Source organism: Mesoplodon mirus (assembly GCF_964341445.2).
Source record: "Mesoplodon mirus genome assembly, chromosome: 5".
NCBI lineage: Eukaryota > Metazoa > Chordata > Mammalia > Artiodactyla > Ziphiidae > Mesoplodon > Mesoplodon mirus.
In genome coordinates, this window is record NC_138980.1 from 120,546,315 (window position 1) to 120,562,830 (window position 16,516).

The following is a 16,516-nucleotide window of genomic DNA, read 5'->3' on the forward strand; positions in this document are numbered from 1 at the left end:
TGAGGGCCTGTGAGGACGATGCATATCTAATGGGCCCTTCTGACTGCCTCAGGTCTTGTGTGCATTTAGGTACTTTTGGGTCTTTCTTGATTTTATGTTTTTGTATGGGGGCGGGTGGAGGAGGCTTCAAAACCGTGTACTCCAGGTCTCCTGGGGATGTGGTGATGTAACAACAGTTTTCGGAATCCTGATGGGCTTTGCAATCAGAGATTGAGGTTTCCTTATCTGTAAAATGGGGATTGTGATACTTAAATCATAGGGCTTTTCTGAAGATTAAATCAGGGAATTCCCTGGCGGTGCAGTGGTTAGGACTCCGCACTTCCACTGCAGGGGGCACGGTTTCAATCCCTGGTTGGAGAACTAAGATCCCGCATGCCTTGCGGCCAAAAAAAAAAAATTAAATCAAAGAGTGTCTTGAAAGTACCTTAGTGTAGTGCCTTGATACAGAGGAAGTGTTTAAGAAATGGTAGGTAACTATTGTTTATGATGAGTACTGGGTAGAAGGATCTCCCTGGTTGATTAAGACACTCTCAGTCTTTTTTTTTTTTTTTAAGACATTCCCAGCTTTAATTTTCAGTGTTTTGATGGCAGTACAGCATATAATTCTTTGGATTCTTTTTTTTTTTGAATTTTATTTCATTTTTTAACACCTTTATTAGAGTATAATTGCTTTACAATGGTGTATTAGTTTCTGCTTTATAACAAAGTGAATCAGCTATATGTATACATATATCCCCATATCTCCTCCTTCTTGCGTCTCCCTCCCACCTTCCCTATCCCACCCCTCTAGGTGGTCACAAAACACTGAGCTGCTCTCCCTGTGCTGATCTCCCTGTGCTATGCGGCTGCTTCCCACTAGCTATCTGTTTTACATTTGGTAGTGTATATAAGTCCATGCCACTCTCTCACTTCGTCCTAGCTTATCCGTCCCCTTCCCCCTGTCCTCAAGTCAATTCTCTACATCTGTGTCTTTATTCCTGTCCTGCCCCTAGGTTCTTCAGAACCTTTTTTTTTTTTTAGATTCCATATATACGTGTTAGCGTACGGTATTTATTTTTCTCTTTCTGACTTCACTCTGTATGACAGTCTCTAGGTCCATCCACCTCACTACAAATAATTCAATTTCGTTTCTTTTTATGGCTGAGTAATATTCCATTGTATATATGTGCCACATCTTCTTTATCCATTCATCTGTCAATGGACACTTAGGTTGCTTCCATGTCCTGGCTATTGTAAATAGAGCTGCAGTGAACATTTTGGTACATGACTCTTTTTGAATTATGGTTTTCTCAGGGTATATACCCAGTAGTGGGATTGCTAGGTCATATGGTAGTTCTATTTTTAGTTTTTTAAGGGACCTCCATACTGTTCTCCATCGTGGCTGTATCAATTTACATTCCCACCAACAGTGCAAGAGGGTTCCCTTTTCTCCACACCCTCTCCAGCATTTATTGTTTGTGGATTTTTTGATGATGGCCATTCTGACTGGTGTGAGGTGATACCTCATTTAGTTTTGATTTGCATTTCTCTAATGATTAGTGATGTTGAGCATTCTTTCATGTGTTTGTTGGCAGTCTGTATATCTTCTTTGGTGAAATGTCTATTTAGGTCTTCTGCCCACTTTTGGATTGGGTTGTTTGTTTTTTTGATATTGAGCTTCATGAGCTGCTTATGGTATTTCTTCCCTTCTGATATTCTTTGATTTTGCCAAGGTTGTCTTGTTTTTTTAATGTACCCCAAGAGAATGAATTTCTCTCTCTCTCTTTTTTTTTTTTTTTTTTTTTTGTTTTCTGGCCGTACCGTGCGGCATGCGGGATTTTAGTTCCCTGACCAGAGATCAAACCCGTGCCCCCTGCAGTGGAAGCGCGGAGGCCTAACCACTGACTGCCAGGGAATTCCTAGAATGAATTTTATAAAGAAAATAGACAGCTAGATAGCAAGTCAAAGCATATGTGGAAGGTAGCAAATTAAATGGGCTTTGTACTTTTTTCCGGGTCGGAAGACTTCTAGTCTTTTATTCTTCACTGATTAAAATTTTGCATAATTTTCTTTTAATTAAAAGAACTTGTTATGAAATTCATCCTAATGTTGCAAACCTGGAAAAATCAGGACAAGGTAAAGAACACAAAGATGATTTAAAAATCACAGCTCTGGTTAATATTTTAGTGTGTTTACTCTGTCTTTTCCTAGGGATGTGTCCATGAGCATTTTCCCATATTAAATTATTTAACGACATCTTTTTCAGGGACCGCATACTTGTCTGTCGCAATCCCCTTATCTTGTCATGTTGAAGCAGTGTTTGATCCCCCTGGAAACGCGTGTTCCCTATTTGCCATCCCCGAAGAGTCCTCCTGAGTGGAGAGCTCAGGAACTTTCTGTGAGGGGTGTGAAATGTCTTCCTTAAACACACACCGCACCTGCCATTGGCTTGTTCCAGACCCGTGGAAGAGGAGGCCCTGCTGCTGCAGAAGGAAAGCCCTCACCCTAGTTCCCTGAGCTTGGGTAAAGCATTGAAGGAGCCACAGATCACCTGGGAGCTTATTGAATAAGTGCAGGTTCCAGTTCTGAGTAGTAGTTGGGGGCTGGGACCTGATGGGCTCTCAGCGATGCCCACACTGCTGGCCCGGGAGCCACACTTGGCACCTCGAGCTCGGGCACCTCAGAATTTGCCGAGCGCTCTCCATTCTTGCTGTGAAGCAGTCTGTGCCTTAGTCTACTCTGGGCCCGTCTGTTTGGGGGCCTTCCTGCACTTCCTCTGTCCATCCCCTCATCCAGGCTCTTGTCCATAGTCCTGTGCTCTCACCACATCCCCACCAGATGCGCTCTTGTCACTCCAGCAGCTCTTGGCTTCCTGGGCCTCCCCCTCCTGCCACCACCAAGTCGGGCCAGGAAGGTTTCTTCGCGATTTCGACTGCATTGCTGCCCCCATCCCCCCAGCTTCCTGTGTGGGCGCTCAGGCCTCGGGCTGGCTGATTCCCTCTCTCTCCGTGGAGGGTCCCGCTTCAGAGGCACCTTCTGTCCGTCCTGCCCTGGCCCCAACCTGGCATTTGCCCCACTTGGGCCCCTTGACCCTTGGATTTCCCTGGGGGAAGGAAGGAGGGACGAGACAGACCAGACTCCTGCAGGGAACCCTCTAATCTGTCTGTCCTATCCACTCCACCCAGCTGGCTTGAGAAACACCAGGTATGACTGAACAAATCACAGTAATTCAGGTCCATTTCCTGAACCGCCTACCCCTTGGGCCTATTTACCTTGCAGCCCAATAACAGTTCATTGAGTATGTGCCTCAGCCTAGCTTTTTGATCCGTGGCGTTTGGTTTTGATGCCGGGGTACTGTTCTTCCACAGTGTAGGGCCAGTAGAAGGACTCAATCTTTGTAGTTTTAAGTGGTAGAGGGAACACCACTCCCAACTTGGGAAGTGACTTCTTTCATTGAAAAGAATGCCCCTGGGAGAACCTCCCTTAGACTCACCTCTGCCCTCCTTGCTGGCACAGCCAGGGCTCTGATGGATTAAAAATACGAAGGTGAAGGTTGGGGCGGGAGTGCTATATAAGGATATTTTCATTTCTGTTGATATTTTGATAGAAAAAAATGTGATTCATGGGCTCCTTCGTGTGTGGCCTCGGTTCCTTTTGCAGAGGTATTTTAAGAACATTAACAGGAAGCTTCTCAGGATGGGGGCGCGGTCGCAGGGGGGGAGTTGCACGTGTGTGAGAGTTCTCTGCCGGCTGGTGTGATGAAAGCTGCCTGTGGCTGAAAAAAAGCAACCTCACAAGCCCTGTCACCTAGGGTTTGGTGCCAGCTGGCCTTCTCATGAGACCCAGGTTCAGAAGAGGGTAGGCGGGTTGCTGATAAGATCCACTGGGCTCCTGGGCAGCTCTTCAACCAAAAAAGACAGTTAACTGCGGATATTTGCCTGGGGGAAGGATACACACCTATTCATTCCTTCCTCTTCAAGCTACAAGTATGAGGAGGAGGTAAACTTTGGGGATGGAAGGAGAGGGGGCCTGGGAAGAAGGCTTCCTGAACCTTTGAGGGACTGAGGAAGGGAAATCTCAACTGTGAGAAGGTGTTTTCTCAGCTGTAGGAAAACAGTGCAGCTTTTACTCCAGCTCTGAGAAAAGGCTGTGAGACCAGGACCTTTCATGTGGCCACCAGGCTTTCATGTGGAGAGACGGGTGAGGGCGACCCTGTAGGAGGGTCCCCGTGAGAACCAGGAGCTACTGCGGCCCTTTCTCTCTCCCTTCCCTGCCCCTGAGGGCTAGTGCCATACTGGAACGGGGTTTTCCAAACCAGAGGCCTTTGTCTGACGTTTCTCTTTCCAGTTTTTCTATTCATTTATGTGAAAACAGGTTTAAAACGTCACCTTCTATCAGGCATTTTGGGAATCCTAAAGAATAGGATTATATGACATCCTGACTGCTGGAAAATCTAGGGCAGGAGGCGTGTGTGAGTCTGTTCTTGCACAGAACCACTGCAGCTAGTCTCACCTTCAGAGATAGCCAGCTTGTCACTTGTCAGGGGTCGGAGGTGTCTTGAGCAGTGGCCTCTTCCTACGGCGGGGAGGGAGAGTGACCAGCAGTTGACCCTGAGGTTGTGTGAGGGATGCAGGGAGGGACTTGCCTGCTTCTCAGAAGTAGGGAGGGAGGCGCCTCAGGGGCTTGGGCACTTAGCAGCCAGGAGCCGGTAGCTTCCAGAGAGCTCAGCTGTGGCCACCCCAGGGCTGACTCATCGTGAGCCATAAAATGCCGACACTTTAACTGTGTTGTGATAGAAACCTTTCAAACTGTACTAGACACTTAGACACTTACTGCCTTCTTGCTAGAGTCGACAGTGTTGTTTAAACTACTTATGGTGCCACGTTTTAGTGGGTTTGCGTGTCTGTGAGTTGACTGCACTCTGGATGCAGGAGTCTGGGACCCACAGGCTGAGTTTTTAGCTCGTCCTGCCTCCAGACTGCTGAATTGTCTCAAATGGTGTGTTTTTTGCTGGTCCGCTGATGCCCATCACTAGATTTGTCCTTCAGTCAAATAACCTAACCTTTCTGGGCCTCCGATTTCATATCAGGAAAATGAGGGGACTGGACTGGATCAGAGGTTTTCAACCTAGGTGCTGCGACATGTCCCAGTTTGGGTGGAATTTGGGGGATGCCGTGTTTGATGTAAATCGACTAGAATGTAAGCTTCATGAAGGCAGCGACTGTACTACTAGCTTCTAGAACAGTGCCTGGTCACTAGTAAGCATTTGATAAATACGTGTTGTATGTATATATAAGAACATTTGTAGTGTTTTAGTGCATCCATCTGTTTTATACATTGGAGTTGCACATGGGATTTCACTTGGTAGGGAAAGGAGTGCACCGCTAACCCCTTGAAACTGCTGGCCCACCTGAGCTCTGAGGTCATGCCTGCTGGAACTTTCTGTGAAATGAGCCCATTTCTGTTCTCCTTCCCAGAGCACACTTGGATCTAGTTGGCTCTGTGGCCTCCATCACCAGGCTTGGCAGCGTCTGGGGATGGGGCTGGCGTAAAGCACCTCTTAGAAAGGGCTTGGCAGATTTCTCCATTGCGGCATAATCTCCACGACACAATCAGGCAAATTTTGGGCTTTGTGTTTCATTAACTGCTTGTTGATAAGCTATTATTAAGTGGAAAAAGCAGGATTTTTTCCCCCTCTCTCATTTTGATGAGAAGCCTTAAAACTGACTTTAAAAAATGGTTTAAACCTAATGAGCACTTTTCTTCCCATCATCCTACACTTTTCCATTTTGAATTTCAAGGTTTTGTTTTCCTACGGCATTTTTTTTCTGGAACTTGCTTAACTCATCTTTCTCAGAACTGTTCTGCTGCAGGTATTTGTGGCTTCAGTGGGTGCAAATGAATGTTCTGATTGCCTTGCTTGTTCCTCGGTGGAAATAAAGAGGGCATGTGGGAAGTGCTTCCACACACATGACAACTTGTCCCCAAGTTGCTAGGATGCTTTCCTGGGTTTAGATCTCAGAAGTTTTATTTCTGAAAGTATTTTCCTTCAACAGATGCATTTATCATTCACCTTAGGGCAGAAAAATGAAAGCATTGTTATAAGTGAGGTAGTAATGATTTGATCCCACCCCCCTCCCATCTTTACCTCTTTCCATATCTACCTGATGGACTGAGGAGGGGGGCCTCTCTGGGGAGGAGGGACATGACTATTGATGATGTAGATGATAAGTCCAGGTGGCTCTCTTGGGAAAGTGGGTGGGTACCCTGTATTAGGCTCTGTGCTGAGAGCTTCTCCTGAACTGACTCATTTTATCCTCACAACAACCCTGTGAAGTAGGTATTTTTATTCCCATTTAACAATGAGATAATTGAAACCTGGAGAGGTAAAGAATTGTCCCAAGGCCGCTTAACTGGGGCTGTATTGGAGCTTGGGTGTGAACCCAGACAGCCTGGCTCCATCGAGAAGGGGAGAGGGCATTTGTCTGAAACATTTCTGATCGTCTCCACTTGTGAGGGAGAAGAGGGAGGTTTCTACTCGTATGTAGTGGGGAGAGGCCAAGGATGCTGCTAAACATGCCACAGTGCACAGGACAGCAACAGCCCCCACCAAAGAATTATGGGGCTCCCAGTGGTGCAGAGTTTGACACACTTTGCTCTAAATGATCTGTCTCCCACGAGTGTTTCCGCTTTCTGGCAGTTCAACAGAAAACGGTTCGTTTACCTTTTAACCTTAAACCTTATAAATTCTCTCTACCAACTTACTAAAGTATATCTAGTGTGGTATTTTTTAGAAGATGCATAAGCGGAGGGTGGTGTGAGGGAATGACTCAAAGAATCCAACTGCTATCTGAGAACAGACAACTCAATCAGCATTCTTTTGGTGTTGTAAGTAACCCTAATCTCGTGAGAAAGAGACTCCCAACCAGGGGGAACGGTTGTGTCCAGATTCGTTGTAACCCAAAAGCCAGTGCTGGCTTGGTGGGTGTTGATGACCTGTCCTTTGCCTGTTTCAGATTCGGTCCCAGTGACTGTGGGTACTCAGTGCTCATGAAGGAAGGACACTGACCCTTGACAATGCTTTTCATGGAAATGCTGTTGAAACCAGCACGTTCTAGAATGTTGAAACCTGTCCCAAACTCCTTTCCGACAGTCCTCCAGAATCGTGTCGTGACAGTTATGGAAAGATTGTGAGAACCTTGGAGCTTTAAGGGATTCTCTGAACTCAAAAGAGAAAAACTTAAGAACCTGAAATGAAGGAAACACAAGAGCCAATTTCTGGGCCAGGCAAATACACGGCTTCTTGTTCAACTTGCACTCTTAGGTAGCCATTTAAGTTTTCCTATTTCATTTTCATTTGCTTCAAATTCTACCAAGTAGAGGTTTATTTATAGCAATTAAACTGTAAAAAACATTATAAGGGTTAAAGAATTTTTAAATTGAGGTAGAAACAAAATTCACCGTCTTAACCATACTTAAAAATACAGCACAGTAGAATTTTCTAGTTTTATGCCTCAGTTACAGTGATAGTTCACTCTGGCTGTTTTCTACCAATCACATAGCAGAAGTAGATCTCATTTACTCGCTGGCTGATTCGTTTAGCAAATACTTGAGTGCTTACTACCTGTAAGGTAGAAGAGAAATGTCGTTTTGTTTTCTTCCAGAAGAGAAACTTGAAGTGTTTTTTCTAATTACAAGATACGTGCTGGTTACAAAGAGTTCAGAAAATACAGAAAAGCATAGTCACTCATAATCCTACAGTTCTGTTAACTACCATTGACATACTGGTATATCCTTTAGATTGTTTTTTGTTGTTGTTATTGCAGATCTATGTCTTGTTATAATTTTACCCCAAATGCTATCATGCTCTATACTGTTGTGTTATTAACTATTTTCAGTTAATGCAGTGTGGACATCTTTCCATGGCGGTAACTTTTCCTGTATAATCATTTCAATGGGTGCATTGGATTCAATGATATGAATGCACCATTATGTCAGTGATCAGTACTCCTTCCAGTACAGAAAGGAGCATCCAGTTTCCTTTCTTCTAAACAACTCGTTATGTTAAAGCACGTTCATGTGCCCGACACACAGTGAGGACAAACAAACCAAAACATCGGAGTTAGGAGCGGAGAAAGGTTTGTTGCAGGGCCACGCAAGGAGACGGGTGGCTCGTGCCCCCTCCAAAACCCCGAACTCGCCGAAGGGTTTCAGCAAAGCATTTTTAAGGCCAGATGAGGGAAGGGGGTCACAGGGTATGTGATCAGCTTGTGCACAGTTCCCTGATTGGCTGATGGTGAGGTAACAGGGCAGTGTCACAGAGGTTAACAGCCCTTAGGCACCAATAGGTCTGGGGGCTATGTGCTCATGGTCATCAGGTAGTTAACGTCTTTCATTTGGTGGAGGTTTTTCACATCTGCAAAGCAACTCAGGAATGTGCATTAGATGCTGTTCTCTAGGTACTTCAGAGAGGAGCTGAAGCAGAGGGTTTGGGGGAGGCCCCATAGGGTCATTTCACGGGTAGAAACAAGGTCTGTTGTTTATTGCTGCATTCCCGGGAATTAACATTGCACAAGTAGGTATGTAGTATACTAACCATTAGTTGAGTGAATGAATGGCCTGGTTATTAGTTGAGTGAATGAATGGCCTGGTTATTTCCATAGGATTAGGGGTAGGGCTTTTATGTTTTTGTTTTTGTTTTTTGCCATACACGGGCCTCTCACTGTTGTGGCCCCTCCCGTTGCGGAGCACAGGCTCCGGATGCGCAGGCCCAGCGGCCATGGCTCACGGGCCCAGCCGCTCTGCGGCATGTGGGATCCTCCCGGACCGGGGCACGAACCCGTGTCCCCTGCATCGGCAGGTGGACTCCCAACCACTGCGCCACCAGGGAAGCTCCAGGCGTAGGGCTTTTAAAGTGGGCTAGGGCTTGGGGGTGAGGGAGCGGGGAGCTTGGTAATGGGAGTGGTTGAGCCGCTCTGGCAGGGCGCTAATAGAGGGCATCCAGATCCACTGCAGCCAGAGGTTGCCAGGAGAGAGGAGGGGAACACAGAGGGAGATGCCTTCTTCAGATACCAGTTGAATGCTTACTGTGCCCCTGAGGGCAGGAGAGAAAAACTGCTTCCTCACTTTGCTGCTTCCTTCCCACACAGCCAATTTCCCTTCTGTAGGAAACAAAGGTTTCAGGCCAGTGTTGTCTGTCCAGTGCACCCTCTGTATATACCAGCAGTGAATAGATCAGAATAGCAAAGAGCCTACAGATTCAAATCCTGGCTCTACGACTCACCAGCTCTGTCCGGTGGGGTTGATATAACAGCTGATGATAAGTTGTAGTACCTTGCAAAGAGCAAGGGATTAGTAAGTGTTAGCTATGGTTAGCTAATGTTATTATGGATTAAGTAAGCTTTACTAGGTTCCCCTATATTCTTTTGTGTGGGAGAAATCCACTGTAAGCTCCAAACAAACCAACTTACTAACACATGTATAATACGTGTTGAGGTTTCTAAAACACAGTCCTTTTGAGAATTAGCGACTACCTGCCACCTATATTTCTTGTGCAGTAAGATACGCCTTTATTGAGCAGAGGAATTGCGTGTTTGCGTGTTCTTATTCTCCTAGCTTTCAAGTCGCATCATCCTCTTGTATAGCTACTGGTAAAGGGCAGCACATGGCACCACGGTGGCAAGAGTTGCTATTTACCACTCCCTCTGCCTCCTGACTGTAGTGGAGAAAAAGGTCTGTATAGGCTCAGTGGGAAGCTGTTTCTGAGCATCTAGTGAGGAGAATGAGCTGCAAAATATTGGTTATGTAGTCCAGAATTTAAATAAATACGGCTATCAAAGTAGAATCAATTGTTCCTTACCTCTCTGCTGAGCGCTGGTGATTCATAGATAATCCTAAAACCTCAAAGGAGAAGGAAGGAAAGTGGGCTGTGACATGGCATGAGTAGTATTGTGTGTTACTGAAAGATGTGGAAATGGAAATTAAAAGATAGAGAGCACCGTTCACTTTAATAAAATATTCTGAACCTGGTTTTATGTCTTGTGTGTTTTTCTTCTCTTTCCTTGGTATTAACCGCCACCACCACCCCCACCCCCCCCGCAGCTCGCACAGGAACACCTGGGTTCTGCTTCCAGCAGCTTCAACAACTTCAGTTTTTTAGGAACTTCCTTACTGCTGCCCCGCCTCCTCAGTGTTTATTAAGGGACAGTATTGTAATGATTGTAGTTAACAAACAATCTCTTAGGTCTTTCCTCAGTTCTGCTAGGGCTCCTGCATTTCCAAGTCAGGAAAGGGGACTGAATGAAGGTCCGTGTCAGGTTTGAAGCAATCTTTCCTTTTGCGGTTTCAACTCAGTTTTGACGTGCTAAAGCCAACTAGGCTGTCCAGAGCTCTCGAGGAATAAGTCTGAATGAATGAATGTTTTCCACTTTGCTGAGGGATTTACACTCCCCCAAACTAAAGCATTGGCACTGAAAAAACTGTGATCCGTGTTTGGGGTGATTCTTGCGACAGAAGTGTCCTACGCAACTTGTTTGCCTTCCTAAGTGGAACGAAGGGACCCCGAGTTAATGGGGTGCCTGAGCCATTATGATGAGTGTGAGTTATCTTACTGCCGCGGGAGCTGAACATCGCAGAATGCAGCCCAGGAAGCAGTGGAGTGATGCTCATAGAACCCGTGCCTGCTTGAAGAGCTTTGGACTGCTCCACTTTTTAATTCCTCTCTGTCTGATCGATTTTTCTCTCTCTCTTCTTGCTTTGGGTTTAACCCAGTGTGCTTGCCTCTTGCAGGACATTTTTCAACATCTAAGAACTTGTGGATGGTAGGGATCAATCAGACCACCTCTTACAGGGATGACCAGACTGTAGCATGGGTGCCACCATGCACATGGTGCGCATTGGTCCTTGCATTTTCCCTGTGGATTGAGACATTCAGCCTTAGAACCTACCTCAAGACCGCCACTGCCAATGAGTTGAGCGTCAGATGAAACCTGTTTACCTATCATCTGTCATCTGCCTACGCTCCTTCAGTGTGCAAGTGAGGAAAACCAAGACCCAGAGCTGCACAGAGTTAGAATCCAGGCCTTTTGGTTCTCAGACCTGTACTCTTCCCACCAGTGGGCTTAAGCAAGCCTGTTGGAACTGTGAAAAAAAAGACCTGAGGGAGGAAGAGGGGAGCTCTCACAAGATACATGGGCATGTGTTTGTGCTGACTCTATGACATCTCTTTGGCTTTCTTCCTGATTCTTTGCTATTTCCAATTGGTGGTGTTGTCAGCAGGGAATTCTAGGTAATAAAGGAATTGTGCTTTTTAGTTTAACAAAAGAACCCGGAAGTTACTACCAGCCCTAGCTCATGTTTCGCTTCTGTGATCACTTCCTCACTTGCCTGGCATCAGTCCTTAGAAGGACTGTCAGCCCAAGGCCAGTGGGGAGGACAAGGAGAGAGATTGTGTATTTATTTACTGTGGTGGTGGTGGTGTGTGTGTGTGCGCGCGCGCGCGCGCGCGCACGCATGCGCACACACACGCACACGCGCAGGCACACACCTTAGACAGGAGAAGAAAACTAACACTAAGGGGGAGGCCCAGCTCCAGGTAGCAGCAAGAGGCTGGCTAATCCTTTCATTTGGACTCTGCCCCGGCAAGGACAAAGCACCTCTTATTTAGAAAAGCCTTTGCTATTCATGCTGTTGCTATTTCAAAGTAAGTTAGATAGAGGGTGTGAACGGCTCTTCGAAATTTTTCTTTTTCAGTATATTTGGGGGAGGGAAAGTTTCTTCAGAAAGAGAGAAATCACCCAAGTCAATACCACATTGCAAATACTTCTGTATCATGATCTTGAAACTTACTTTTCTTAAATAGTCTGTTTTCTTTTTCTAATCATGAGAGTAATACATGCACACGATAAAAACCCAGACAGGAGAGCAGAACAGTGAGACATGGCTGTCTTAGTTTCCTCCCCACTCATCTAGGCCCAGGTGATCGATGTTAGCAGTCTTTGTGTCCACACACATATTCCCTACGCACACATATGCATACGTATAAGATATCCGGGCATACTGGCTGTCTTAGTTTGCTGGAGCTGTCATAACCCAAGTACCACAGACCAGGTAGTGTAAACAACAGAAATTTAATTTCTCACAGATCTGGGAGCTAGAAGTCCGAGATTAAGGAGGCTTCTCTCTTTAACTTGTAGATGGCTGTCTTCTCCCTGTGTCTTCACATGGTCTTCTTTCTGTGTGTCTCTGTGTCCTAATCTCTTCTTACAAGGACACCAGTCATGTTGGATTAGGGTCCACCCCAGTGACGTTATTGAATCTTAACTACCTCTTTAAGGGCCGTCTGTCTAAATAAAGTCATGTTTGGAGATACAGGGGGTTAGGACTTCCAACTTATGACTGGAGGGGCGGGGGCAGGGACACAGTTGAGCCCCTGACACTGTCTTATTCTTTTAAACTATGTCCTATTGTATGAATAGTCCATAATTCATTTATTCCGCCCCTGTGTAGCTGGAGAATAAGACCTTTTTTATGCTTTTTTAAAAAAAATTTTATTTATCTTTGGCTACGTTGGGTCTTCATTGCTGAGAGTAGGCTTTCTCTAGTTGCGGCGAGCGGGGGCTACTCTTCGTTACGGTGCGCAGGCTTCTTTTTGTGGTGGCTTCTCTTGTTGCGGAGCATGGGCTCTAGGCGTGCAGGCTTCAGTAGTTGTTGCACATGGGCTCAGCAGTTGTGGCTCGTGGCCTCGAGCATAGGCTCAGTAGTTGTGGCGCACGGGCTTAGTTGCTCTGCGGCATGTGGGATCTTCCCACATCAGGGATCGAACCCGTGTCCCCTGCATTGGCAGGCAGGTTCTTAACCACTGCGCCACCAGGGAAGTCCCCATTTTTATGCTTTTAATGAACAACCTTATACCTAAATCTCTGTGCCCTTGTGTAAGTATACCTGCAGGATGAACTTCTAGAAGAATTGCAAACATCGTCCTCCCAAAAGATTGTCCTGGGTCCCTCTTGAATGTATACTGATTTCTTGTGGAAGAAGATTGTGTGCAGTATCTACAAATTAAAGCCCTTAATAATGAACTCTTTGTGATACAATGTGGGTGTGAGAAATTCAGAGTGCAGCACATGACTTGTGCCCTTGGCCCTGTGGAGTGGGATTGCCAGCCCTTTTGTTTGAGGAGTGTTGCTGTTATGACTTTATGATATATTATTCATTCAACGTTTATTGAGCCGTTGATGGGCACTGTTTTGTTCATATGTTGTTGTTTGTTTTTTGATAGACTTATTTTTAAGAGATATTTTAGGTTCACAGCAAAATTGAGAGAAAGGTACAGAGATTTCCCGTATACCCTCTGCCCCTACACACGCACAGCTTTCCGCATTATTCACGTCCCTCGCCAGAGTGGTACATTTGTTACAACCAGTGAAGCTACATGGACACATCATTATTATTTAAAGTCCATAGTTTACATTAGGGTTCACTCTTGGTGTTGTACATTCTACCTTTGTTTTTTGTACCTTGACTTGTTCAGTAAAATGTTTAGGTCCTCTGGAGTTGGGGGTAACAAGACAGAGGCGCTTCTCCAAGCTTGTGACAGTCCCAGAAGTTAGGTTGGCCAGGAGTTGCTTTCTCCAGTTTTGAGGGTGAAGAGTAGGGGAGTGACATGCTCGCAGAAATAAAGCTGTAAGTGGCAAGGAATAAAAGGTAAACCCATTTTATTCTAAATTATGCTCTTCCGGAAAGAAGTAGTAAGTCAGCAGGGCTGTGAGATTTTCCTCACTGCTAACATAACATTGCTTGTGTGGATGCTGTTTTGAATTTCCACTTCCATATCAGCGTTTAGCTTAAGATAATGCACTTGTACTATGGTATTGGTGATTGGCTTAGTTTGCGTTCATAAATAACTTTTAGGCTAGTAGAGAAGTGCTCTTTGATTCTGATATTAGGCATGTGTGTATGTATGTACACTTGTCTGTATATATGTATACACACACATAAATATCATAGCACTATATGTAGGGTTAAAGTAAAAAATAAGGAGAGTTTAAAAAATTAGATTCATACAACGACACATGACTTTAATGACAGAGTAGGATTAAACCAATGTGATTTTCTCTTCACGTTTTCCATGATCACATTCCTCTGTCACTATTTGTCTTTAAATGACCAGTGAGGCTGACTTTATGTCTGTCTGTGTTCATTTTTCCCCTCTGTGGAGATAGTAAGTGTAAATGTTGATTTTGCTATGGGTTAAGTTCTCTCATGGGATGTATCAACTGCTTCTAAATATTTCTTTTTCCAGATAGGATAAATATTTGATCACATTTGAAATACAGTAAAACTGGTTATCTAAGACCATAGAGCTTAAAGAGTTAGCAACCCATGAATGAGGCAGTTTGGAAAGAATTTGGCAGGCAGAGGAGGAGGGAGGCGGGTCCGGGCCAGAAGCCAGCTAAGCCAGTGGGAGCGGAGAAGAGGGAGCAGGGGAGGGAGAGGAAAGAAAAACTGGGGCATATGAGTGGAAAGGGATCAATAAAATCAGGGACAGAGAATATGGATGAGTGAACTGTAAAGGAAGGTGGCCTGTAAGAACACCACACAGGCAGCAGTGTTAGGATCCCACTTGTGTGATCTGTTAGCTCAGCCCAATAGAATAGCTTGTCTTGCAAAGCAGTAGCCCAGCTTTCTGAGGCAAGAAGAGTCTTGAGAAAAATGGCTTAGAAAATTGAATGTAAGATGGAGAGAGTACATTAAGAAATTTAAAGTAATGAAATAGTACAGAATGACAAAGGGCTCCCACAGTGGCGCTTCCATGAAGTAGATGAAATATCTTGGGAAATGCATATGTTTCCAAGATCCGTCCTAACGTCATTGTGATTATAACCTGTTGTGGTCTTACACCTGTGATCTCTTCTTACTGTAAGTGATGTTTATAGTGTAGTCTTCTAATTGATGCTTGTTTTGAAGCCATGCAAAGCTCTGAACTTCCTGCTAAATCATTATCGAGAGATTGCATTGTTAGGTTTTGTGTATAGTGTCAATACATGTAGGTTTGGTTGTTATTCGTGGTTTATGGTAATCTCTTTAGTATTATTCCCTATTTGCTAAATGGATATCCCTCCCTAACACCAGGTGTGTCTGATTAGGTTGTCCAAGAGACCACCGAGTACACTAAGTACTGTCAGCACCCTCACTTTAAAAAATGAGGAGTCTGGGGCTTCCCTGGTGGTGCAGTGGTTGAGAGTCTGCCTGCCGATGCAGGGGATAAGGGTTCGTGCCCTGGTCCAGGAAGATCCCACGTGCTGCGGAGTGGCTAGGCCCGTGAGCCATGGCCGCTGAGCCTGCGCGTCCAGAGCCTATGCTCCACAATGGGAGAGGCCACGGCAGTGAGAGGCCCACGTACCACAAAAAAAAATAATAATAATAATGAGGAGTCTGAGTCTTGAAAATGCTTATAGCTGGTAGGTGGCAGAGCCAGGCCCCAAACCCAGGCTTACTAAAGATCTAGTTTCCTTTTAGGGCAGTGAAAATACTCTGATACATAATGTTGCATATATGTCATTATACATTTATCTAAACCTGTTCAGTATAGGACACCGAGAGTGAACCCAAAATGTACCATTCTGGTGACTGATATTGATAATGGGGGAGGCTATACATGTGTAGGGGTAGGGGGCGTATGGAAAATCTGTGCCTTCCCCTCAGTTTTATTGTGAACCTAAAACTACTCTAAAAAAACAAACTCTTTAAGAAGAAGAAAAAAATTAACACCAGATCCAAACCTGAAAACTTAATTCCCTATTTTATTTAATATTCTCAAATAAAATTATGTCCAGTTGCATTGACCAGTAAAGCCCAATCCTGCCCCACTCATTAGCCTAAAGCCTACCCTTAGGGGCGTGAAGCTGTGGTCAACAACAACGTGTAAGAGGCACCTGTGCCTTTTGTGCTTCAAGTTACCCCCCACCCCCATGCAGTTCATTCTTTGGCTCATGGATTTTGACAGGTCCCTTTCTTGGGCCCAACTTCTTGGTATTCCCATCCTTCCCACTTCAGTTAGTCCTTTTTCTAGTTCTTGGCTTCTTCTCTTGCTCTTCCCTGATTGGTTTTCGTCTAAGAGTGATCACGGTGCTTCAGGTGAAGTGTGCCTTTTCTGTTTAAGTATTGGGCATCTCCCAAGCCATCATGTTTATTAAAGACAATGTCAGACCAATTCTGGCGAAAACTTTGTTCACGCACTCAACTGTTCACACATGTCCTATGGGCAGGACGCCTTGGAGGAATGGTAGCTCACCTGCAGAGGTCTGGGGTGAGCAGGTTTGTGAAGGAGAGGCTCCGAGAGGGTGTTTTGTGTTCCTTTCCTAGTTGGCCTGCTGCTGTGGGAATGCTGGCTGCTCCTACTGCTGTGGCTGCTGCCCCAAGATCCGCCAGTCCCGGAGCACCCGCTTCATGTACGCGCTCTACTTCATCCTGGTCGTCGTCATCTGCTGCATCATGATGTCCAACACCGTGGCCAGCGAGATGAGGGAGCATGTAA

At 45.3% G+C, this 16,516-nt stretch overlaps 1 protein-coding gene across 3 annotated transcripts in view; it reads left to right on the forward strand.

Moving 5' to 3' along the window:
• SERINC5 (serine incorporator 5) overlaps positions 1 to 16,516 on the forward strand; it is a 196,505-nt gene that overhangs the window by 128,265 nt on the left and 51,724 nt on the right. For all 3 annotated transcript variants that reach the window (XM_082624089.1, XM_082624090.1, XM_082624088.1), the window contains one exon: positions 16,345 to 16,512. In XM_082624089.1, the coding sequence (XP_082480215.1) occupies positions 16,429 to 16,512 (84 nt within the window). In that variant the 5' untranslated portion in view covers positions 16,345 to 16,428. The remainder of the gene's footprint in view (positions 1 to 16,344; positions 16,513 to 16,516) is intronic.